This window comes from Sinohyriopsis cumingii, chromosome 16 (genome assembly GCF_028554795.1).
Source record: "Sinohyriopsis cumingii isolate HCF-2022 chromosome 16, ASM2855479v2, whole genome shotgun sequence".
In the NCBI taxonomy this organism is placed as follows: Eukaryota; Metazoa; Mollusca; class Bivalvia; order Unionida; family Unionidae; genus Sinohyriopsis; species Sinohyriopsis cumingii.
In genome coordinates this window covers 44,571,655-44,595,018 of record NC_142976.1, presented here as the reverse complement: position 1 = coordinate 44,595,018, position 23,364 = coordinate 44,571,655, and the positions used below count along the sequence as shown (strand labels likewise).

Here is a 23,364-nt window from a genome sequence, read left to right as displayed (position 1 = left end):
ACAAATATCCATTGAACTTACAGTGATACAAATGCAACACATATCTATTAGATTTTACTGTGATACAAATTCAAAACATATTTATTGGAGTTTCTGTGATACAAAGACAACAAATGTCAATAGGAACTTACTGTGATACAAGCACAACAAATACAATCAAATATATGCCATTGCGTATAATGTTTTAAGTGATGTCGATGAAAACGGAGTGAATAAACGAGAGTTACGGTCAAAACTAATTGAAATTTTAAAACAAATGTGCGACAAATTGCAAATTAAACAGCAAACGTCCACTTGAAGAAAGTCTTAACCTATCAATTAAATAAAATAGAAAACATTTTCCATTGTTAGCATTGGTATAGATATGACATTATCGTGACACAAAGTCATTAGTTAGTAATGTTAATCGCTGCATATTAATATTTCTATTTGGTCAACCTGTAAAAAATACAACAGCATAGTTGTCAGGCATAATTGTTAATATAGTAAGCTCTATTTTACGATATGTGGACAGGTTGTTTCTTTCGCAGTTGATCCTGTCATTTAACTTCTTATAGCGTTAGTTGCTTTGTTTACAACGTTATGCAATTAATAGTCGAATTCTGATAAAGTAATTTTAGTCAGCCCCTGCCACCACAATTTTCAATCTGTCTATGTTGTTTGCTTCATAATCGTTGTCTTTGAACACACATGTATTTGTACTTATAATACGTTACAACTTGGTCCGTCGTTTCGGCATTATTTCTTACTCACCCTTGATTTTATTTTGCCTAGCATTTCACGAATCATTTGAGACTGTGCATAAGCTCATGGAATCATATTCTCTCCCTCATCTGTACGTGTATAACGTCATTTGTCTCTTAGTTAGTATACTGAATAAACAACACCTGTCCATCCAATAACTATATTGGTGTCATTAGTATTATTGTAAAACAAAATATGATTTGTTTTACACCTTACTATACCAACGAAACCAGGTAGAAATGCATTCATAAATTTTATAATTCTTGTCTTGATTGATTTTCCTGTACTAATTACACTGGTCAACAGTGAAATCATTACTGACTTGAAAAGGCCCTAATCTGTAGTATTTTGGTGTGCCGAACACGAATATAACCGTGAAAAATTTGTATTGGCTCTCGTTTTGAAGATATTCATATACCTCATTTTCTATGTTTCACTGTGTAAATTTCTCCAGTAGGACTGCAGCAACATCCGGAATAATGATGTAACATTGCATAATACCATCATGCTCACATCATCCACAGTTGATTGCATCATTTTCTGATGCAGTGCAATACTAATGCCATGCGGCTGCTGAAGTAAGTTGACGTCAGCAGTGTACTATACATGTGTAGGCCTATTATACTAATGCCAGGCGGCTGCTGAAGCTGACGTAAGCAGTGTACTATATAAAGCCCAATCAGATAGGTTCAGCATTTAAAATATTTTAGACGTTGTGCGAGACAGTTCAAGCTACTGTTACATAAAACTTATTATTTTATCCATTTACGTACAATAAAGAACAGTAATGCCTCGAAAGTGTGTTAATACCGCGGACAATTTTTGCTATATTTGTGGGGAAGTGACATTTGCCAACCAGAAGAAAAGTATCAATTCTCAAGTGAAGAAGGCATATCATCTTTACTTCGGATGCAAGGTTGGTGACCAAGACAAGCCTTGGGCTCCGCATATATGCTGTGCTACATGTACAACACAGCTTTCACAGTGGTTGAATTGCAAAAGGTCATCAATGCCGTTTGCAGTCCCAATGGTGTGGAGAGAGCCAAGCAACCACCTAAATGACTGTTACTTCTGCTTGGTTCCTCCTCTTTCCGGCGGAATAACGAAGCGAAAGAAGTCGAGAATAGTCTACCCAAACATTCCGTCTGCATTGAGACCAGTTCCACATGGTGAGGGACTTCCTATTCCAGAACCTCCAGCAGAATATTCTCTTGATTCATCTGACGAAGACAAAGGTGAGTCGACCTGTTCTTCTCCTGGTCCATCAGCATGCAGTGATCCAGATTTTCACTGTGGTGCATCATCAACCCCACACAGAATAACACAGGAAGAACTAAATGACCTGATCCGTGATTTGGACTTATCAAAGAACAAGGCAGAATTGCTAGGATCAAGACTCCAACAATGGAATCTTCTAGAAGAAGATGTCACAATTACTGCATATCGAAAGCGCCACCAGCAATTGGAGCCTTTCTTCAGAAAGGAAAGTAATCTGATATTCTGTTCCGATATTGAGGGCCTCATGAATGCTTTAAAAATCACTCATGACCCACAAGAATGGAGACTATTTGTGGACTCTTCGAAACTGAGTCTCAAGGCTGTGCTTTTGCACAATGGAAACATTCTTCCATCTATTCCAGTAGCGTATGCTGTCCACATGAAAGAGAGATACGATAACTTAAGGCAGCTACTGAATTCCATTGAGTATAACAAGTACAGCTGGCACCTCTGTGGTGATTTGAAGGTAGTTGCCCTTTTAATGGGACTGCAGCAAGGATATACAAACTACATGTGTTTCTTATGCGAGTGGGATAGCCGAGCAAGGGAAATGCACTACATGAGGAAGGAATGGACTCACAGGCAGAATGTAGCCATTGGAGAGAAGAATATCCAACACCCAGCTCTGGTTGAGGCTCAGAAAATCTTGCTACCACCCCTTCACATCAAACTAGGTTTGATGAAGAACTTCGTGAAAGCCATTGACCGGACTTTGCCAGCATTCCGATACCTGCATGAAAAATTCTCTCGACTCAGCGAAGCAAAGATTAAAGAGGGAGTTTTTGTGGGTCCTCAGATTCGAGAGCTTTTCAAAGATGACCGGTTCAACAACTTGCTGGAAGGTGACGCGAAACAAGCATGGAATGCTTTTCGCCTAGTTTCTACAAACTTCCTCGGAAATGTTAGGGCAGAAAACTATAAGGAACTAGTAGAAGACATGTTGATGAAGTATAAGAAACTTGGCTGCAATATGTCTCTAAAGATTCACTTCCTTCATTCCCATTTGGATTTCTTTCCTAGCAACTGTGGTATTGTTAGTGATGAACACGGCGAACGTTTTCATCAAGATATCGCAACAATGGAACAAAGATACCAGGGAAAATGGTCCACTACAATGCTGGCTGACTACTGCTGGACACTCCTCAGAGATGCTTCCGAACAGCTGTACAAGAGACAGGCGAAGAAATCTAAGATGTAGTCAATGACTTGATTTTTTATAGGTAGGCTATTACAGTTGACCTTTTACTATTGGAATGCATTTCGTTATGTAAACATTAATTTCTTGCAGATTACAAAAAAACTAGAGCCAATTTTGCAATTTGACTGTCATATTCGTGTTCAGCACATAAAAATTGATAAGAATTGACTAATTTTATTTCAGTAACATGACTTTTGTAAAAATTTGTTGTCCAGTGTTATTGATATTAACGACTTAATATGCTCCTCCTTTTGTTTTATCGCCAATAAACATTAGGTGGAATGATACACCTATTATGAATCTGGTATATTGTTTCAGAAAAATGTATTTATATTCCAATAATATGCATTAGCATTAATTAAAGATATTTTCATGCTGATTTGAATTTGTATATTTCAATGTAGAAGTGAAAGCAACATGTTGATTTGACTAACTCTGGTACATTTACATACGTTAGATGTGAATAAGATATTCCACATCCAGGGAATAAGAGTCCACACTGCCCAGTAAATTTGATTCTGCCTAAATCTAATATATAATTGTGCTATCTGTCTGCTAACACAATCACGTTAGTCATATCTGAAAATGTAATCATAAAAAGAAATGTTTAATCGTTCTGATGTAAAATAATCTTTCCCAGTGTAATACATGTGTATTTCTGATAATATTCGTACAATGGCTATTTTAAGTAGAGTGTAACATTTGCTTTCATGACATGGTTAAGGTGTTCTAATTTGTTACATTGTATAAATCTAAAATCCTTTTTATTGTAGCAAATGTTGACACTATAATGCCTTTATACTAAACATTTATAGCGTTTGTGCATTAATTCTGTTTAATACAGACTTATAAATTCATTGACCTAAGTTTGCTTATATTTTACCTGTGTTTTCTATCCGTGTTTTATTGCGTGATTTTATCAAGAGTGATTTTTTCATGTTGGAAATTTTCATTTAGGTGACTTGGACATAATACTAATTATGTGCAGTGGTTTCTTTAACGCAACGCTTTAAAATGATAATTCCAGAACCTGGTTATTCATTTTATGCTTTTTTGAACACTGCAAAGCCTCTTAAATTTATAGAGCTGATGCGTTCATCAGGCTTATTGAAAGCAATGGCTCAGAAACTATATTATACTTAAGTTTATTTTTGAAATTGTTAATGAAATTATTTTCTTAGTTGATATAACATGTCCAAACTGCTTCTGGAAATGATTTGCAAATATCATCTGAAGTTTTCATTTAACTTTTTACAATAATGATCTATACTTATTTTACTGAAGAGAAACATATACATACACATGCAGTGGAATAAGTGCTGCTCTAAATAATGGGATCACAAATTTAATGAATGATTACTGTTATCAAGTTCTAATTTTATATGGGCTTTTATATCGAATTGTTGACTGAAAGAATTTCTAAGAATGTGTCATCTTAACTGTGGATAACATGTCTGTGTATTTAACATGTTCACTATAATTGATTTACAGTCATGGCAATTAATACATTTCTCTTTAACTTCAATAACAGCGAAAACGTTCAGCAATGCACTAAATGAATTTGTACATATATACCTACCTACCAATAAAACCTATCTATCTACCTACCTACACATATTACGACCCTTACGAAGTGCGTTAGTTAGTATGCATATATGGGCATACCTTACCTATCTTCATTTGCATACTAGTATATAACTCAGGTTTTTCAATTGTGACTGATTAGATTATCTTCGTAACTTCCTTTATGCGAAAAGAATAATATTTTGTCCTGTGAATGTATTGTTTCGTGTTTAAGACCACTATATTCACAACTTTGGCCACATATTTGTATGTTAAACATGTCATTGTTCAATACATACAAGGTCGTGCCACCTTGGTGGGCAGGAATTGTTTTCAGTATGTTGAATATAATTCTACTTTGGACAAGATAAATAAACTGGTTAATCAAATCAGGTGAATGTCATTCACACTGATGAAGACGGTAATATGATAACATAAACACATGCAATTATACTATAGTTAGAAAGCCATATATATTAAATGAAATTAGAAGTATCAAAAGGCTATGTTAATATTCAAAGACTTTGTCAAAGAGTTGAACTACAGTAAATCAAAATCATGAAAAATTAATCCCAATTAAATATCATTCTTGATCTTCGATTTCGTGCACGATATGTCGACATGATTTCAAAAGGGCTCCACGGACAGATTCCAGAAACTGAATATCTGCGGACTGCATTTGTTTACTGACAGCAAGTTTTGGCTTGCCTTGAAGCCATACGCCTTTTATTTCCTACAAAAGAACATTTAAAGCTTATTTATCGTGTCAATCCGGTTTATAATCATATTATTGTTACACTTTGCAAAACAACTTATAAAAACAAAAGAGGTATCATGTTTTGAAAAAGAACCTTTAGGGATAGATTCGAATCTTTTCTGGAGACTTTCAATATGTCATTACACTACGTTGACAAGAAAAATAAATCTGGTCGGATGATACCAATATTTTTCAGGATTATGTGATATAGATCATGAATAAATGCAAAATTTAGGTTATATCAAGCAAGTGACACTCCTCAGGCAAATCCCTAATGATAAAAACACTGAAGAAGTACAATATGTTTAAAAGATTACAGGCGGGAACTCTGGTGGTATTGGTGAGATCTTTTTCAAGGCAACTAGAAATATTACGACCTATCTTAAGATCTATTTTATATACCATATTTGATCTTAAATACTGTCCGAAGTGGTGAAGAACAGCTGTTTTATTTAACGCACCCTTTCACAAAAAGGGAAAATAAATATGTCTGCAAATTATAGAGAAGTAAGTCTTTAGCAGTCCTCAGCAGAGTATTTACTTCTATTTGAAATCAACACAACCAGTTTGTCTGGAGGATGTTCACTTCACTAATGTCTTTCTGACTAACAGAACCGCTGTAATGGTAAAATATCTTATAGCGAGATCTGCCAAACCAATCCAGGTATTGGTTGTATATTGAAAAGGACATATATCAATAAAAAGATTAGTTAAATAGGTTCATGAAAGTTTAGGTGAAACTAGCTTAAGAAGTGGATATTCCACTGTAGAGAACATATCTACTCTTAGCACCTTGATATGTAAATATATGAGGAAAGCATGCGGCAGATTTTATACTCATCTTGTTGATTCTGACAGAGCGTTGGTTTGTATTGATCATACTGGTGGCTTTAACATAAATTAGTAAATTAGAATAGAAGCAGTAAAAACTTAGGACATTGCAAGCCACATATGCAAATCAAATCTTGTGTGAAAACGCCAAAATGGTTTGACAAGAAACATTTAATTGTCCGTTTGGGGTAAGGCAAGGTTGTGTTGAATCAACCATTTTATTTTCATTGTGTTTAAATAGACACAAATTTTTGCCAGTATAGCTGAATGACATTATAATTTCTACAGTTATTTACACTGTTGTATGAGGATGACACCATTGCCTAATCTTTTATTCAAATTCAAAGAAGTCCAATTTAAGCAATATTGCAACTTCTATAAACTCAAAGTAAACTCAGAAAAGACTTAAATCGTAGCGCTTTGAAAAGATGTAATCTGAGAGGATATAAAAGTTGATATGTTTATAATAGCCTCATTGCTATGTCATCTTATGATAAATATATCGGTTTTATAACTTTGCTTCTGCAACCTCGTGGTATATGCGGCATAACCAGAAAAGTCACTTTATAACCTGAAGAGCAGATTCGATCGTTTCGGTAAACTGTCTACAAAAATATATTCCAAGTATTTGAAAATAATATGGCTAATTTTGAATTATGGGTCAGATATTTGACGTTGTAAAAAGCAAGCTGTGCGTATGTAACTTTATAAATATGTTATTGTTATTACGAAAAACACACCAATGGTTTTATCTACACTCATTCAGGTAGAATGCAAATTGCAAGTATTACGATAGAGTATAATTCTTAAGTACTTGTACAAATTACTAAAGGTTACTGGTGAAGATTCCAAAAACAGAAAGTCTATAATCTATAGCTGACCGGTAGTTCATATTGTGAATGCTGAGGAAATCGAGTTTACAATCTATAGTTTTAACACGGGATAGGAGAACGTTGAGTAATTCACGAGTTTTGTGAGAAGGACAATCTAGATAATTCTCTTTTGAGTGTCTTTTAACAACGATATCCAAATGTTTTATGCAACAACTATATGTAGATTTAAATTCAATGAAAATATTCAGATTTTATAATAAGAGTAGAAACAATCATGGTATATATATATATAGCTATGTTGAAAAAATGTTCCCTTTTCTGTGCAGATAAAGAAGATGAGTTTGAAGTTTTTAGTAAATGTCCGATTTGTAATAGCTTGAGAAATGCTTACATACTTTCAAACATTTACTCTAATACAAAATAAATTAATTTATATAACCTGACACAGATAATTATTCATATATTAATATCCTACATAATTGTTCTCTCTATCTAGCAAAAATCTTTAAACGTTACCAACTCCGTATAGAAGCGCCATAATTATTGTTTCGTGTTGGTATTATAATTTTTTATAAATGTATGAAATTTGGGTTGTTGGCTTATAATACAAGAATTCAGATTACTACTACTAAAACAATAATAATAATAATAATAATAATAATAATAATATTATTATTATTATTATTATTATTATTATCATTATTATTATTATTATTATTATTATTATTATTATTATTATTATTATCTCACGTCATTATCAAAGAAAATCCATATGTTGTCCGTTGTCAGATTGCCGTAGTACATCATTCTTTTGTGCAGGAAATCAACGCGTTCTGCGATTTTCCTTGTAACAAGATCTATCTGGTTCAAGTTCAAGGTACGATTCTCAATGCAAGTTAATGCGCATGTCAGCTTCTTAACATCGTTAGCATATAGAACATCAGAACTGAACAATTCATCAAGTCTTCTAATATCTGGGTTAAACGAGAAGAGGTCATACAAATACATTTTTAGTTAAAATATATAGAGAAAGACAGAGAGAGAGAGAAAGAGAGAGAAAGACAGACAGACAGAGACAGAAACACACAAATGGACTAAGTTGTCGTAGACAAAATTATTAGATGTTGATGGCAATCTGTCATATATCTATGAAAGTTCAGTATTTATACAAGTGGATAAATTTTAATGCGATACAAATTCGATATTTACAGTATCTTATCTTCTTTATTGTATGGGATACACACACTTAAAACAAAGATTTGTATAAACTGAATATCTTTTGTAAATTAAAAAAATGTATTTTGAAAATTTTATTGAACGTGAGACCATCTTTTGTTTCAATATTTATGTCAGAGCGTTTACAATTGTGTCGTTTTGAGAAACAATATTAGAATCATAGTGATTTAGAATGTAATATAAAAACTCTTAAAATGATCTAATTAAATGTCGAGAGATTACCTTCTTTTGAAATCATATCTTGTTCGCATGATGGCGGCACAAATTTCTAGAGAATAAGAACATACAACGTGAGAAAGTAATAAAGAATGTAAGGAAATGTAAAAAGACGAAACATACAGTTACATGGACTCTCCAAGGAGATCACGATACAGAAATAGACAAATGTATATATAATTTTTTGAGCTTGCAAATATCTGAATCTTTAGTATGAGATGAAGAAAAAAAATCTTCATGCCAATTTGTTATAGTTATGTCACTAACAATAAGTGATTTTACCTCTCTCTTGATCACAGCAGAAAGCGTGTATAGGATCGGATTCAGCACAGAATTGATAGGTAGAATAACGACGGATGCCCATGCATACACATCCAAGGGAATGGTGTAGTTCATTAAAGCCAGGATGCCTTCCAAATTAAGAGATAAAACAAATTAATAAATACATCAACTGTTTAAAATCATTGGAATTTCTCTACGGAAAACTATTAGCCAACTTCTCAGTTGAAATTTCTTCAAGTGCACGTACTTATGAAACCAGTTCATAACTATGACATGACATCGAACAGTGCAAAGATTATTTATTAACTAGTCTAAGAGCCTTCGATTCGCGATGAGTTTTTTTGTTATTAGAGGCACAATTACGAAACAGAGACAAACTAGACAGAAAACCTGCAAAGAAAACGTTGAATTAATACAGTTTTAAGTAATTATGGATCTAATAGAAGTATTACTTAAAACGTGTGGATATAACGACTTATATTTTTAAAACTTCAACAAGTTTGAGATACTGTCAATTCCATAAACGTGTACAATTTTGTAACGTCAGTGTTCTCTTTGATGTTTAATGCTTATTTTATTTGTTTCTCTGTCGTAATTTTCCCTCTGACAAAGACTCGATGAGAGTCAAAAGCGCTTAGGGTAATTAAAATTAATAATTAACAATGTTTGCACTGTCTGTTGTCAATTTCTTACAATTATTTTAATCAATCTCTGACACACAAGGTGTCTTGCTGGATCAAGTACACTTGAATCGATGTTATTCGCCATATGATCTGTGTTCTTTACACACACACACGGACCCACACAAACACACATACGTTTGACAATATTCCATGAATATAAATGCAACATAATAAATTATGTCAATCAATCTTTCCCATAATATTGACACTACATCTGTTTTTAATATTGTAATATGTATTAGTTTCCATAATGTGTAAAGCATTCAATGTGTCTTTTTAACACCGTCATTAACTTAATCTTCCGTTCTTACTTTAAAGAATACTATACTTTGAAACACCCAAGGACCGTCTAGTATAAAATATTGAAAAGCCCTTTTCATTGCCAAGTCTCCACGTAGTGTTTTGTTCACTAAATTACTAAATTTGTATTTTAGTTTAAAATAGATATAGTTACTAATATCTCTTTTAATAAATAAGATAGTGGACCTAAAAGTGTAAAGTGAGGACAATATCTTGCAAATTATCAAAATAAGCAGAATCTGATAAGTGTATCTGTTTTGTGTTCATTATAGAATACGGAAACATTTACCTATTACTCCTATCGGAAACCAGCAGAGAAAGTTCGCAAACACTACCAGTAAGAGATTTCTGGCCACAGTCAAAGTTTGATCACGTGAACGTTTCTGCCTATCTAACATTGGACTCTTTGTTCGCATCGCTTTGAAAATCAGAACCTGTCCAAAAATTACCAGAAACAAAAGGAGGAAGTTTAAAGTGATGAATATTGCAACTAGATATTCCCATCCAGGCGCATTGTCTCTTGTTAGAGGAAGAACAAACCAAATGGGTGTTCTAGAATAGAATTTCCCTTTAAAGTACATGTACAGACCCATTGGTAACACTGATAATACAATGGCAATCAACCAAGCGAGAAAGGACACAACTTTACACATTCTGGGCGTCAACCTCACTTGTCCGAAAGGGAACTTAACCACTAAAATCCTGTCTAATGTAATCAACATTGCAAAGAAGATGGACGCTTCACTTGATAATGTCGATAAAACTCCTGCTGCTCTGCAATATGCACTGCTTTGCGGACATTCATTGATTGAGACAAATTCGTTTCGAAAATATGCATCAGCAACAGCCATAATCAACAAATATATTCCCATTATAAAGTCTGCGAATATCAAATTTGTTACAAACATTCCATATCCCATTTTCAACTGCAGGCCTAACTTCCATTTTCTGTATATGAATGAGGCAAGATTACCTAGTAGTGATAAGAGTCCTATTATCCATACCAGTACTCGCAAGCTTACATTCCACACCGAGTCTTTGCATGAATAAAATTCATATGTTTGTGAAAGATGACAATTTGCTTCGTTTACACTGTTCGGTTTCAAACAGCATAATTTATACTCGTCCGTTTCTAAATAATGGAGAGATGTCAGTCCAGCAAATATTTCACTCTCAAAGATCTTTATTTCATTGTAACTTATCAAAAGACTTTCTAACTTCTCAAGTCCATAAAATGCTTGATTTTCTACATGAGATATTTTGTTGAATCTTAAGTCAAGCTTCTTCAATTTGTTTAGACCTTCAAATGTGTCGCTTTCTAAGAATGAAATATGTAAATGTGTGATGTTGATTTCCAATATGTTTTCTAAATCTCGAAAAGCTCCTCTCTCTATCTTCTTCAGATATATGTTATGGTCCAGTACCAATTCTTGAAGCCTTGCCAATCCCTTGAAAGTATTTTCATGAAGGACTGTAAGTGTGTTGTAAGAAATGTCTAAAGTTCTCAAATTCCTCATGGACTCAAATAGCCCAGGTTGTATTTCATCGATTCCACTGTCCGATAAATTAACTAGAAATGCCATCGGTAGGATGAAAGGCAAAATTATTTGTCCGATATTGGACTTCCTGAAGAATATTTTTCTTGACTGTTTTGATAGTAAAGCAATTTCCGTAGCATTTATTCGACCATCCCTACAATCCACGAAGGTCCCTTGACAAATGCATGCACTAGGGCAGCTTATATTACAATATATCTCGTCATCTCCCGCAGGACAATGTTTAAACCCATCACAAACTTGAGACGGAGGAAGGCAAATATTAGAGTGATTGCATCGCAAATATCCAGGGCAGTCTCTTCCTCGATATCCTATATGCAAACAGGAAGATTATAAAAATAAGTGTATCGTAGACATTTTACGATTAATTTAAAAAAAATAATTTGCAAAATATTTTCAACCAAACGTTTTTACAAACGTAGAGATTGAGATGTTGAGAAGGTGAAAAAACTACATAAGTCACAGGAAAACCTGTTATAAATGAGGAACGAACATAATTGTAGAAAATATTACATATATGTTTGTGCCATGAATAAAATTCATCTGGAAATTGTATGCTTTACGGATAATATGTTGTGATCAAAGGTGTGAAAGTCAATTGATCAGACATTTTCATCACTTAGGATGAAAACATGTATCGCCTATCCTCGCTTATAAGTGTTACGTAACTAGAAACAACATAGACTTTGATCTGCTGTCGCGTACAGTGGCGGCATATATAGGTCTGTACAATTTACATATGACTGGACGTTTAAGCGAGCATATACGGTGCTAACTTATCAATTGGCGTGAGCATAACTGTTTGAAAATACTACTACTTCTTAAAGCAATCAGAACCCTTGATATGCTGATAATTATAAAAAATCAGACCCATAACATCTTATTTTAATAATGGTGATGATCATTTTCATGCACATTTCAATATTTGTATTGTATGACACAACTAAAAAGAATGTATATACCACATTCAGCTTCGTCTTCACCATTTGGACACTGCTTCAAACCGTCACATATGAATCGTACTGCCAAACAATATGATCCTGGGCATTTCACGAAATTATCTGGACAAATGAACGTTTCTGAAAAAGATTTCTTTGCACAATTTCGAGTTTCAACGAGAATTCGCCACTTACAATATTCTCATTATCAAAAATGAATTTGTTTAGTAGTAGCCACTAAAATGATATGTGCGAGGAAATGCAAGAAATATCTGTTTCGAATTTAGGGTGATTATATTTACCATTGGACATTAAAGATATGTTAGAACATCATATTGTAACGATATTATTCCACTATAAACGTTATGATGGCACATATGTCATCCAGTTAAATATTAGGCACCTATAAGGTGATAGCAAAACAATGCAGATGAACAAAAATGAATATAAATAAAAAGTGAAATAATAATTTAATAAGCATATATATGTGCATTGACAATTATATATGTGTACTTAGGTATTTTAATTATATATAAATGTTGATATATCCAACATGTATACTCATTTATAATACTGGTAAGTGTAGAACCAACGACCCACTTATGTTATCATTATTACGTATGGAGCAAAATATAAAAACAAATAAAAGTGAATTACATCTTACCACAATGTTTGGTATGAGACATATCAGCGCAACCTACTGGCGAACCAAAACGATCCTCGTCATAAAGGCAGCGTGTTGTGTTCAATACAGGGTGCCCCTTGTCACACGGTATTTTTGCGTCATCTGGATAAAATGCTAAATGGACAATGGTTGGAAACTATCAAACAATTGTAGATGTTAAACTTATTCGCTAGAGTCATTGAGCACTGGAAAAACATCAAAATTATATTTTTCTCATCATTCATAAACTATATTCTTCATTGCAAGATCGTAATATATCAACATTTAGAGGTATATTATGTTTAGTTGGGGCCATTTAATCACATGTCCATGCATTATGCAACACTCTATATACATTAGACGCTGTAGCAAAATTCAAGATAAATTATAAATACCGAGCAAGCTACATGTACTGAAGACAAAATCTTCAAACATATCATCTGTGATACTTTATGGAACCTTGATGATATAGTATCAAGAAACAACACAAACTCCACTCGATTCTTTAAACAGAGGTCTCTTAATTTGGATACTGGCTAGATGAATGGAAGTATTATCAATTATTACAATGATTATGTACACATACATATACGTACATTTGAAACATGCCATACTTACTTTCATTACAAACCAATGGTCCCACTGTTATTCTTTGCTGACTGTAAGTCAAGCGTATCAAGAAATGAATTATAACCCACGGGTATTTAGTTATGTCCTTAATACCCTGTCGAAGACTTCCATATATGACGGGTTGATATCCTTCACCTGAAGAATCTGAACCAGATTCAGAGCAGGGCCCTTCGATTTGTTTCAAACTGAAAAGACATCGATGATAAACCAATTGTTATATTTCAGTTAGAAAACGTTGTTCAACACATCGAATACATATGCACACACCTTATATAAAAAATGTTTCATATTATTGTGGCTGAATGGCATAACGTGGTCCATTGGTCTTGGGGTGTAATACATAAATATATAGGATATAATAAATCATTAAGCTGAGAACATTAACTCCCTCACAAACAGAAATACAAACATTATTATAATTAGGTAGAGGTTCGATAGAAGGGAAACGTCACATAACATTTACAATTGTGTAGACGTTTCCTGCATCTTACTTGAACAACGTCAGAATATATCTAATAGTGAGTAAAGGATGGTAACATTAAAATAATTCCAAGTTCGCATTGTATATAGAGCCTTGCCTCATGACGTTGGATATAATACTTGTGTAACCTGTCCATTTCCTGCATATGCATTCAGGATACACGGAATTTCCTATGGTATCTGCTATTTTTTGTCTTGTTACAGTACAGTCGAGCCGGATCGACTGTGTGCAATTTCTCCCCGTATTCACACTGTATCGGAAAACCTCCGGTTCGTCCGATTGATATATAAGTTTGTAGTTGTATATATGAACTTTACGGATGTAGCGGTAGTATTCAGACGCACTAACATATATCCTCACATAGTCTACATTATACACTGTACTTAGCAGCACATTTTCATTTATGTGGTTGAAGTTGCACTCCACTGTAAGTAAAACAAAAATATTCAAGTTATGTCTCAACTATTATTGAATACTTTCTTCTAGGTATGGACAATTTTCTGTTGATCTAGAATACATTTACTTTGACGCTTTAACTGCAAACCGTAAATAAAATCGCAATCGGGGAAATTTAATGTGAAGAAAAGAGGAAAATACTTATGTGTATATCAAACGGATTGAATAAGTTCAAGAAATACATTAGATCACCCGAGTAACCTTTTTGAAGCGACAATCGATGTCCTTGATGAAGACATGGCTGAATTGTCGATATCTTTATTGCATAAGTTACGGGAATAATTAATTCGTACCGCTTGGTTGAGTTAATACAATATTCTAGTTACTTGGTCTCTTCAATATAAAAATAGATCCTTGACAATTATGTCAGCGGAAGTATTATTTTCATTATTAACCTATTTCCGATGTTTCGGAGTTTATAAAAACTTTAAATGAAAGAATCTTATGTTTCATATGTCAAACAGAATAGTTCAATTTATGCCATTTGAAAAGTACAATGTTTAGCAATCATAAAATCAAAACATTAGGTAACGCATCCAATATTTATTTTAACCAACACATTCTAATTTCTTTTTCTTATGAATTTGTTACATTGCATCTAAATAGTTTACCATTCATTGGTGATGATGAATTGTTAAACTTCACTGCATAAACTCCCATGACGCGCTTGCCATTTTTCCACCAGTCCTGGCAGCCTATTGCTTCAGTTGTACAATTTTTCTCATCGTCCATGTCAGGACAGTCATAAAATCCATCGCATACCCTCTCCAAGCGTATGCATGTTAAATCAACACATCTAAACGTTGTTTTGCCTTCCTCGGAACAGCTGCCTGCAACATTAAACATTATGCTTTAAAATCAATGCAAACATTAATCAAACACGAAAAACTGTACACTGTAATCAATAAGCAAATATCCATTCCGAATGTTCAATATATAGATTTTATCAACACTATTGTTTTCAATGAGAAAGCGTTTTTATCCTGACAAACTAAATTTAATAAACGGAATAAGAGCCATTAAATTGTTGTTTATCAAAATATAACTTAATAAGGAATAATATATTACTTAAACGAGATTGGAACAAGCAAAGCAATTTATGGTAAGCACGCAAGGTGGCAGAATTTCTAAATAAAAAAGATTGCAAGAAAATTGCTTGGATCGTGTTGTACATTCTGTAACTGTTCATACATGGTTACAGTAGAACATGTAGTTTTGCATACTCGAGTAGAGATCACATTTATGGGCTGAAAAAAATCCATTATATTCATAAAAATTCTCAAAACTGACGCAATGTTGAAGAAACGTTTTTTATTAGGCAGCCATTTCGGGAATTTGGGACAATGTAAAAGTAATTAACACTGTTCATTAGTTTAACATTAATAATCTGTATGGCGACAGGCGAAGACGTACTGTTAGAAACGTTCATAGGTTTCACATTATGGGCCTTTATGGCAACAAAGGAACAATTGATGTGAACGGGACTCTTTGGGAACAAGATAAGATCCCAACACGCAGTTTGAATTGATCAACACTCATTCAACGTCTGATCACATAGGGTAGGATTTAGAAGAAGTGGTATAAGCAAGACTTTAAGTCTTTTTTAAACAAAACTTACTTTCCTATCCCCATTTAACGCTCCTTTTATCCCATTATTAACAAAACAAATCCCTATTAACCGTTAACTTCTCTATCATCCGTCATTGACAATACTAACACTCCATACCACCCTTATTAGTTCTATAACAATACCAATAATGCGCAAAAGAAATATGAATGTTTAGAAATATACATTTACAAAGATATACCTACATCCTGTGTCACCGAAATTCTAGATTTCATTCAAAATTTAGACTATATTTTTATCGTGGATAGTTTAAGTGATATTCCTTTTCGATTATTTTGGAGCTTTAGGAAGACTTACCTCCAACAATGCAGCAACGATTTGGAAAGGAAACATTGCACTCCTTTCCCAATACGCTATAGAGAAAGTACACGTTTCTGTTCTAATTTGAAAACTGCTGAACCAATATACAGCGTACATGGAGATGTACGGAGTGAAAGAGAGAGGAAAGTTGAATGTTTCTGTTTGAGTTTGAAAAGGTGTAGCTGAAGTACATCGTACATGGAGTACATGGAGTAATGGACCTTGTTAAGAAATCATTTTTGCTGTTTCTATAAACGTGATTCTAATTCCATGGAAAGGAACGAGAATTAATATCTTGTTTCTTTCGTTACACAATAATATTTGGATATAATACTTTGTCTTAAACCATATTTTGGCAGAGGGATAACGTGAAATTTTATATTCGAGTTTGAAAACTGCAGAACTTCAGCACATCGTACATGGATTGTTTATACTTGTTGAGAAAAGAATTTGTTCTGCCTTTACATTTAACTTTGGATAAGTTTTCATGTGCCAAGCGAAAGATTGAGAAAGAGAGCGATAGAGTCAGCAAGTAAGTCAAAGTAATGCTGTTGTAAAAAATACCAAACAAACCATTTCTTCTAAATCAACCATGTTTAACCAGCCGTGCTTACTCTAACATCAAAAACAGATGCAAATGGAGGATCAGAGCTAGTCTGTTCCTCTTGCTGTACAACTGATAAACAAATTAAATCTATAACAATGACTAATTTACAAGGCTGACAGCGTTGTCGGGTAAGAAATGATCTCAAATGATCTAGTACAGTGTCACCCATACACATTATATCTCTGTGCTAAAAAAAATAGATAATCATACTGTTCACATGCAGCAAGCTACAGAGAAATGATGATAAAACTGAAGCCATTCTGATCACCACACAAATACTTTCTCATTTCTATCCTTTACCTCAAACATTACATATGAGCAACACCAACATCAAGTTCGCACAATTAGTACGAAATCTCTGTTTCACTATCGGCAGTACTCTCTCATTATATCAACATGTCGTGAACATATGTAATACTGCATATCTGGAACTAAGACGCAACAGCTGCATTCGCAAATGTTTCAGTCGATGTCACTATACTACTTGTTTGAGTTTGTTTTACTACTTTCTTGACAGGACTATTGTAATTCTCTTCCATCTGGGTTTTTTCAGTATTTGATGCGGAAACTTGAAAACGTTCAAAACTGATAGGGTCAACCATAAATTACCTATTACACCTCACCGCTGATCTGTACCCTCAAATAGCTATTCATTCGTTCCAGAATCAAACACAAAATATGTTCTCTATGCAAAATTTTGTGGACTGCCGCCAGTGCAAAATACTTATCTGACCTAACCCACGAATATACCTCTTCTAGATACTCGTGCTCGTCTTCTGACATTATTATTATTATTATTATTATTATTATTATTATTATTATTATTATTACATTGACTAATAATGCAACAAACTACACAGAGTTATATTAGATTATCCTTTATGTTTGTGCTTTCCAAATCTCAACAATGTCGTCCACTTTTGACAGATTGTAGAGTCTTGACTTACGCTCGGTATGAGAGTGCGCTGGTGCTGAAATTTATATAATCTATTACGGGTTACCGTTAGACAGTATATAATCTAGCCATTTTAGCCTTATCATCATGTTCGCTTGGATGTTGAAGACCTACAGGTGTTCTTCCTTTAATTTATTCTACCTTGTCAGACACAAGATCTTGCAATCAGGTGTGCACTGACTAAGATGTCTGAGAAATATCCCGGTATATCGACGAGATTCTTTTCTCTTGTCAATTTTGGTATTCAATCTTCGCGTGATTGTTGCATATACTGAGGTAATCTGCTATTACCGAAACCCCTCTTTCTAAATGCACATGAAAACTTTAACTTTGATAGTCTTATATAAATATATTAACTGAAAGAAAATCTATTTTATAAAAGGAATATATTTAGTTACAGATATCAGTCAACTATTTATATCATATATTGTAATAGTTTTATAAACAAATGATATGTGACAAAGGTTATTACTAATCTGAGTTAACACTTCAGTTGAGGAGTTTTGGGAATACGTGTCCGGGCTCTTCCGCCACAGACATATGCGCAATATTCTGTGTAATAAACGTCTTCCCCAGTTTGAAGTTCTTTTAATAGTAGGTAACAACTACTTTTTCGATTGGTCAGATCAGATTTGTAAGACATTGTATACATACTTTCATCTCGTTACCTGGTCTTCGTCTTCCATCAAAAAGTTTTATCTCATTGTCATCCCTTTAACCACTTTTGCCTGCCACTGTGTATCACCAGTAGTTGATCTGATCTATGTTCTACGAAATTCAAATTCCATGCCTTCTGTTGTTAAATTGATGCTCCCCACTTTTTCTTCAGCTTCAAAAGTATTTCCTATTTCTTTCTGGCTCGTTTAAAATGCCATCACATGTAATATAAATAGGAATTGATTTTGATACTTTTTATGACATTCTTTCATTATGACTAGTAGTAGCAGTAGTAGTAGTAGTAGTAGTAGTAAAAGGAATATACTCACGGCAAAACGTTTCGTCTGAGCCATCGAAACAATTACGTTCAGCATTGCACAGTTGTTCTTTTAATATGCATTGCCCGTTTTTGCAGCGCAACTCATTAGTCCCACATATTCTGTAGTCTAAATGTAAATAATATTGCATCATGAATGCAAATAGATCGACCTGTCATATCTTCGATGACTTTTGAGTTATATGAACTGATGCTGATTATGTAGTAAATTGCACAATACCTGTTCACGAAATGGCATAGTGATAAAGTCGCAATAGTTTTGTATGCTTGGCACGTGTTTTGACGTTGCCGATATATACATATCTTATTACAACAAATTATGTTTAGCGTCTTACGAGTCTTCTTTTGATACGCATTATATATATAATAAATAAAATTATAACAAATTAATCAAATACACGATGAACATGTAAAGTTGCTGTATAATGCTGTGTAACACTTACCCACAGTCTGCTGTGAAATTATACACACACACACACACACACACACACACACACACACACATATATATATATATATATATATATATATATATATATATATATATATATATATATATATATATATATATATATATATATATATATTACAGACAACAATTCTTATATTTGAATTTACAAAATATCCTTGAATGTTTGAATGATATACTTCTCGTATGCAGCATATACTCTATAATAGTTGATTCGTTCAATCATTGTCATGTGACATTGCCACTTGAAAGAGAGACCTTTTAAATTGTATCCATGATTTTCTTTATAATGATATTACCACAAGACTCATCTGAGGAATCTTTGCAATCTGTAATATGGTCACAAAACTGGCTGGCCTTGATACAGTTTCCATCTGAACACTGGAAAGCATCGTCGGGACATTGGCGGTTACCGTCTGCTTAAGAATAGTTTAAAATGGAAACCGAATTAACACAATTATTACTTTGTGCCGAAAATCATAAAATACACATCTGAAAATGATTTTATGTCATTATGTTCTTTTCTTGAATGCCGTGACATTTTCTTATTGCATTAATTACATCTTTTTGAATCCGAAAACACTGAGTGCCTTATTTTGGTGGTGCAATGTTTAGAAATAAAAATGAATACAATAGTTATATGTTGCTTAACATTACTAATAGGTTATTTTAAATACTCAAAGTGCTTTATTATTATCTAACAGCACCTTCCAATTCTACAACTCACAGAATCTTCAAGAATTTTTTTTTGAAGCCTTGTCTACAAGGTTTATGTCTGAATTGAAAGAGAAGAATGCTGTCATAAGATTGCAAATAAACTATGGTTCTCACAGCATTTGTAGCTTATAAAGATCAGTGGAACAATGTTCCTTTCCGATAATAAACATGTTCATCACATAATGAAACTGCTAAAATTAAGCAATGACTTTCGTGGTATTAGGTAATAATTGTGTTCCTGTTGTCTCCAATTGTAGCGTTACATTTCCAGATCATCGTGCATTTTAACTTTTCGCTCAGGTTCAAAATACTGTTTTAATGGGTTTCTTGTTGTTAAATTCTCATTTAGTGAGCAAGGTTTATAAACATATATTTGGGGATTCAAATATATATAACAGATATCCAATTATTTTGATCAAAAGTGAAAACCTTCCATCTTTCAGACTTAAAATATGGATATAAATACATCACAAGTCACATATCAAAGAAAAATACTTGCCACAAAAAGGATAATACAAAGGAAAGATATTACTGTATAAGCTTTAAGGTACAACCTGGCCTGGTCTAATATTCATTACAGAGAAATATCTTATGCACATGTTTGTATATTATACCTGTGTTAATACAATCCTTCTCATCACTTGCATCAAAGCAATTCGAAATTCCATTACAATGGTAAATCAGAACAATAAATTCTCCGGATTTACATTTCCATACATGTGATAAATTCATGCCTCTCTCGTCGCCGAGATGAACATGCTGGTTCAATTGTTCAGGCCGCCCTTAATTTCAAAGAGAAATTATTTTTTTATAGAAATATTGTATGGTTATTTAAGGTGATTGATTATTATTACAGACTTCTTTCAGTTTATTTCAGTATAACAGTTTCTAGTACTACATGATATAGTTATATAAAATATGATCATCTGTTTCTTGCAAAGATTGTCATTTAATAGTTTTTTTTAAAAGAACTATTAGGGTGAAAACCGTTTTCAAACAAAAAATATTCAGTTACAGGCGATATTTAATTTTCATGCAAATGCCTTCTTAATAAACGTAACAACGTTCACAATATAATAATAGTGGGTGTTATACATAACACTTGAAAGAATATTGTGTATGGCTGCACTTATATATGCTGTAAAGATCGTGCATTTAATTCACGCAAAGGACAATTGTCACTTTTTTTGAATTATTTCATGTGTGTTGAGATAACTGTTTTTGTTTCAAAATAACCATTGTTAGTCAACATATACACGTACTTTATTCTAAGTGCAAAAATATAAATCAGAAAATAAAATATAATGTAAATTGTCACAGTTGTATTGAAAACAAGAAACTTTAGTGTAAAATATCTTGTTGAATATTTGTGCATAAAGATAAACTGAAATAGTTTGAAGATTTAAATACATTAGACAGTATACTGACCTGCACTGGCATTTGATGAATTGATTTCACAAATAAACATCTCTGTCACACGTGTAGTGCATAATGTGTTCTCTATACGAGCACTCTCATCAATGTTTTCTCCATTTAATATTGCACAGTCCCACCTTGGTAACCTGTTTGGGAATCCGTCACCCCTGTATGAAAATCGTAAGATCAGATATCTATAAATTACATTCATAGTATCCATAATATCACCTGTCTCTACCAACACTTTGTCTAAATGCATCTATGTTATTTCCGCCTTGGTTGAATGTGTCCTCATATATTTATTTAAATTTGTTGTTTTACTTTAGTATAGATATTAATTACTCATGACATAAAAATTGATAATTCGTGTATAGCCACGACTGAAATCATACATGAAGAGTAAAGATACTGGGTCAAGTGCAAATTTGCGCATTTATTAGTGATTAGATGAGGCTCGTGAATTGTATGCCAGTAGCAACATTTATTATTTTCGTATAATATGGCGCCAGGCTCAAACGCTTCAAAAGATGGCATTCTCCAACATTCATTATTCATTCTGCTTGCAATTATAAATTGAGTGTTTGTACAAGTAACAAATAAATTAGCAATATGCTTAGCAAAGACAAGCCCGTACATACATATATATATATATATATATATATATATATATATATATATATATATATATATATATATATATATATATATATATATATATATAAAGGCAAAGATTCACACATATTGTGATTACTTTTAAAGCCTTATGAAAAGTGTTATAGTTCATAGTAACAAACAATGAAATTATTTTAAAGATAAAGTCTTTAAAGAGCAATGTAATTTTATTGGAAAAATATCTAACCATGCAGAATATACTAAAGGTCTTCCATCTAACCAGGTAAAATCGCGTGAATCGCCTTTACTTTGCCCGTCTGTGTTTCTGTGAAAACCTTCCAAAAAATATAAATGTAAATAAGACAACATGAAATTATGATTTGATGAGAAAATCTGATCATTGTTTATATATTTCCTACCCTTGGCATTTAAAGCGCCTAAACTGTTTTTTCCACAACAGTACCTATTCTTTCTGAAATGATTTATTTAATAAGAATGTTTTTGCACAAATGTTACTAATAATTTAAATTTTATTATAAAAATTCCAAAAGTTGATTAATTCAAGCAAGTCCCATTATTAAGTAAATATGTTGTCATTGATATAAAATACTAAAATACAAAAGAAAGTAAGGCTCTTTCAGATTAATTGCTTGTTACATTTTGCGCCAATAAACTTTAAAAGAAACTGTTTGTAACTTTCAATGACACTATGACGTCGTGATCCTCTCTGCTATATTGTGCGAAAGACAATTATATAGTATGCTTTTGTTTGATAAATATTTCCAAAGAGTGTTAGAATGTGAATAACCAGGTTTTTTTCTGAGTATCTGAAAATGGTTATGTCGTAAATGTATATATTTCATGCAACAGTTTGCCTGTACAGCAAATTTACGACAGCAAAACTAACATTAACTCCCTCAAGTCTATAAATAGATGAACGTTCAGACGTATTAGTTAATTTCAAATTTGTCTTTTCCAGTCTGACCCTATTATAAATACCTGTATATTATAATATTACATC

General features: G+C 32.9%; 1 protein-coding gene across 1 annotated transcript; it reads right to left on the bottom strand.

The window, feature by feature from the left end:
- Positions 1 to 3,443: 3,443 nt before the first annotated feature.
- LOC149780336 (uncharacterized) lies at positions 3,444 to 21,990 on the bottom strand. Its single transcript, XM_089936193.1, has 10 exons — positions 21,744 to 21,990; positions 19,898 to 20,014; positions 19,122 to 19,238; positions 15,258 to 15,476; positions 12,440 to 12,556; positions 10,211 to 11,788; positions 8,939 to 9,066; positions 8,663 to 8,708; positions 7,955 to 8,178; positions 3,444 to 5,516 (listed from the first exon to the last, which is right to left on the bottom strand). The coding sequence occupies exons 1-10, from the start codon at positions 21,988 to 21,990 to the stop codon at positions 5,367 to 5,369; spliced, it is 2,943 nt and encodes a 980-aa protein (XP_089792319.1). The 3' UTR covers positions 3,444 to 5,366.
- Positions 21,991 to 23,364: the final 1,374 nt, after the last annotated feature.

Bases quoted from the DNA above. Each gene is read 5' to 3' on its own strand.
- LOC149780336 (XM_089936193.1), bottom strand. From the start codon at position 21,990: ATGCATTTAGACAAAGTGTTGGTAGAGACAGGTGATATTATGGATACT. The intron at 20,015-21,743 runs GTCAGTATACTG...ATTCTTAAGCAG, and splicing joins TTCATCAAATGCCAGTGCAG to ACGGTAACCGCCAATGTCCC. The intron at 19,239-19,897 runs GTAATATCATTA...ATTTACATTTAG, and splicing joins TTCCTCAGATGAGTCTTGTG to ACTACAGAATATGTGGGACT.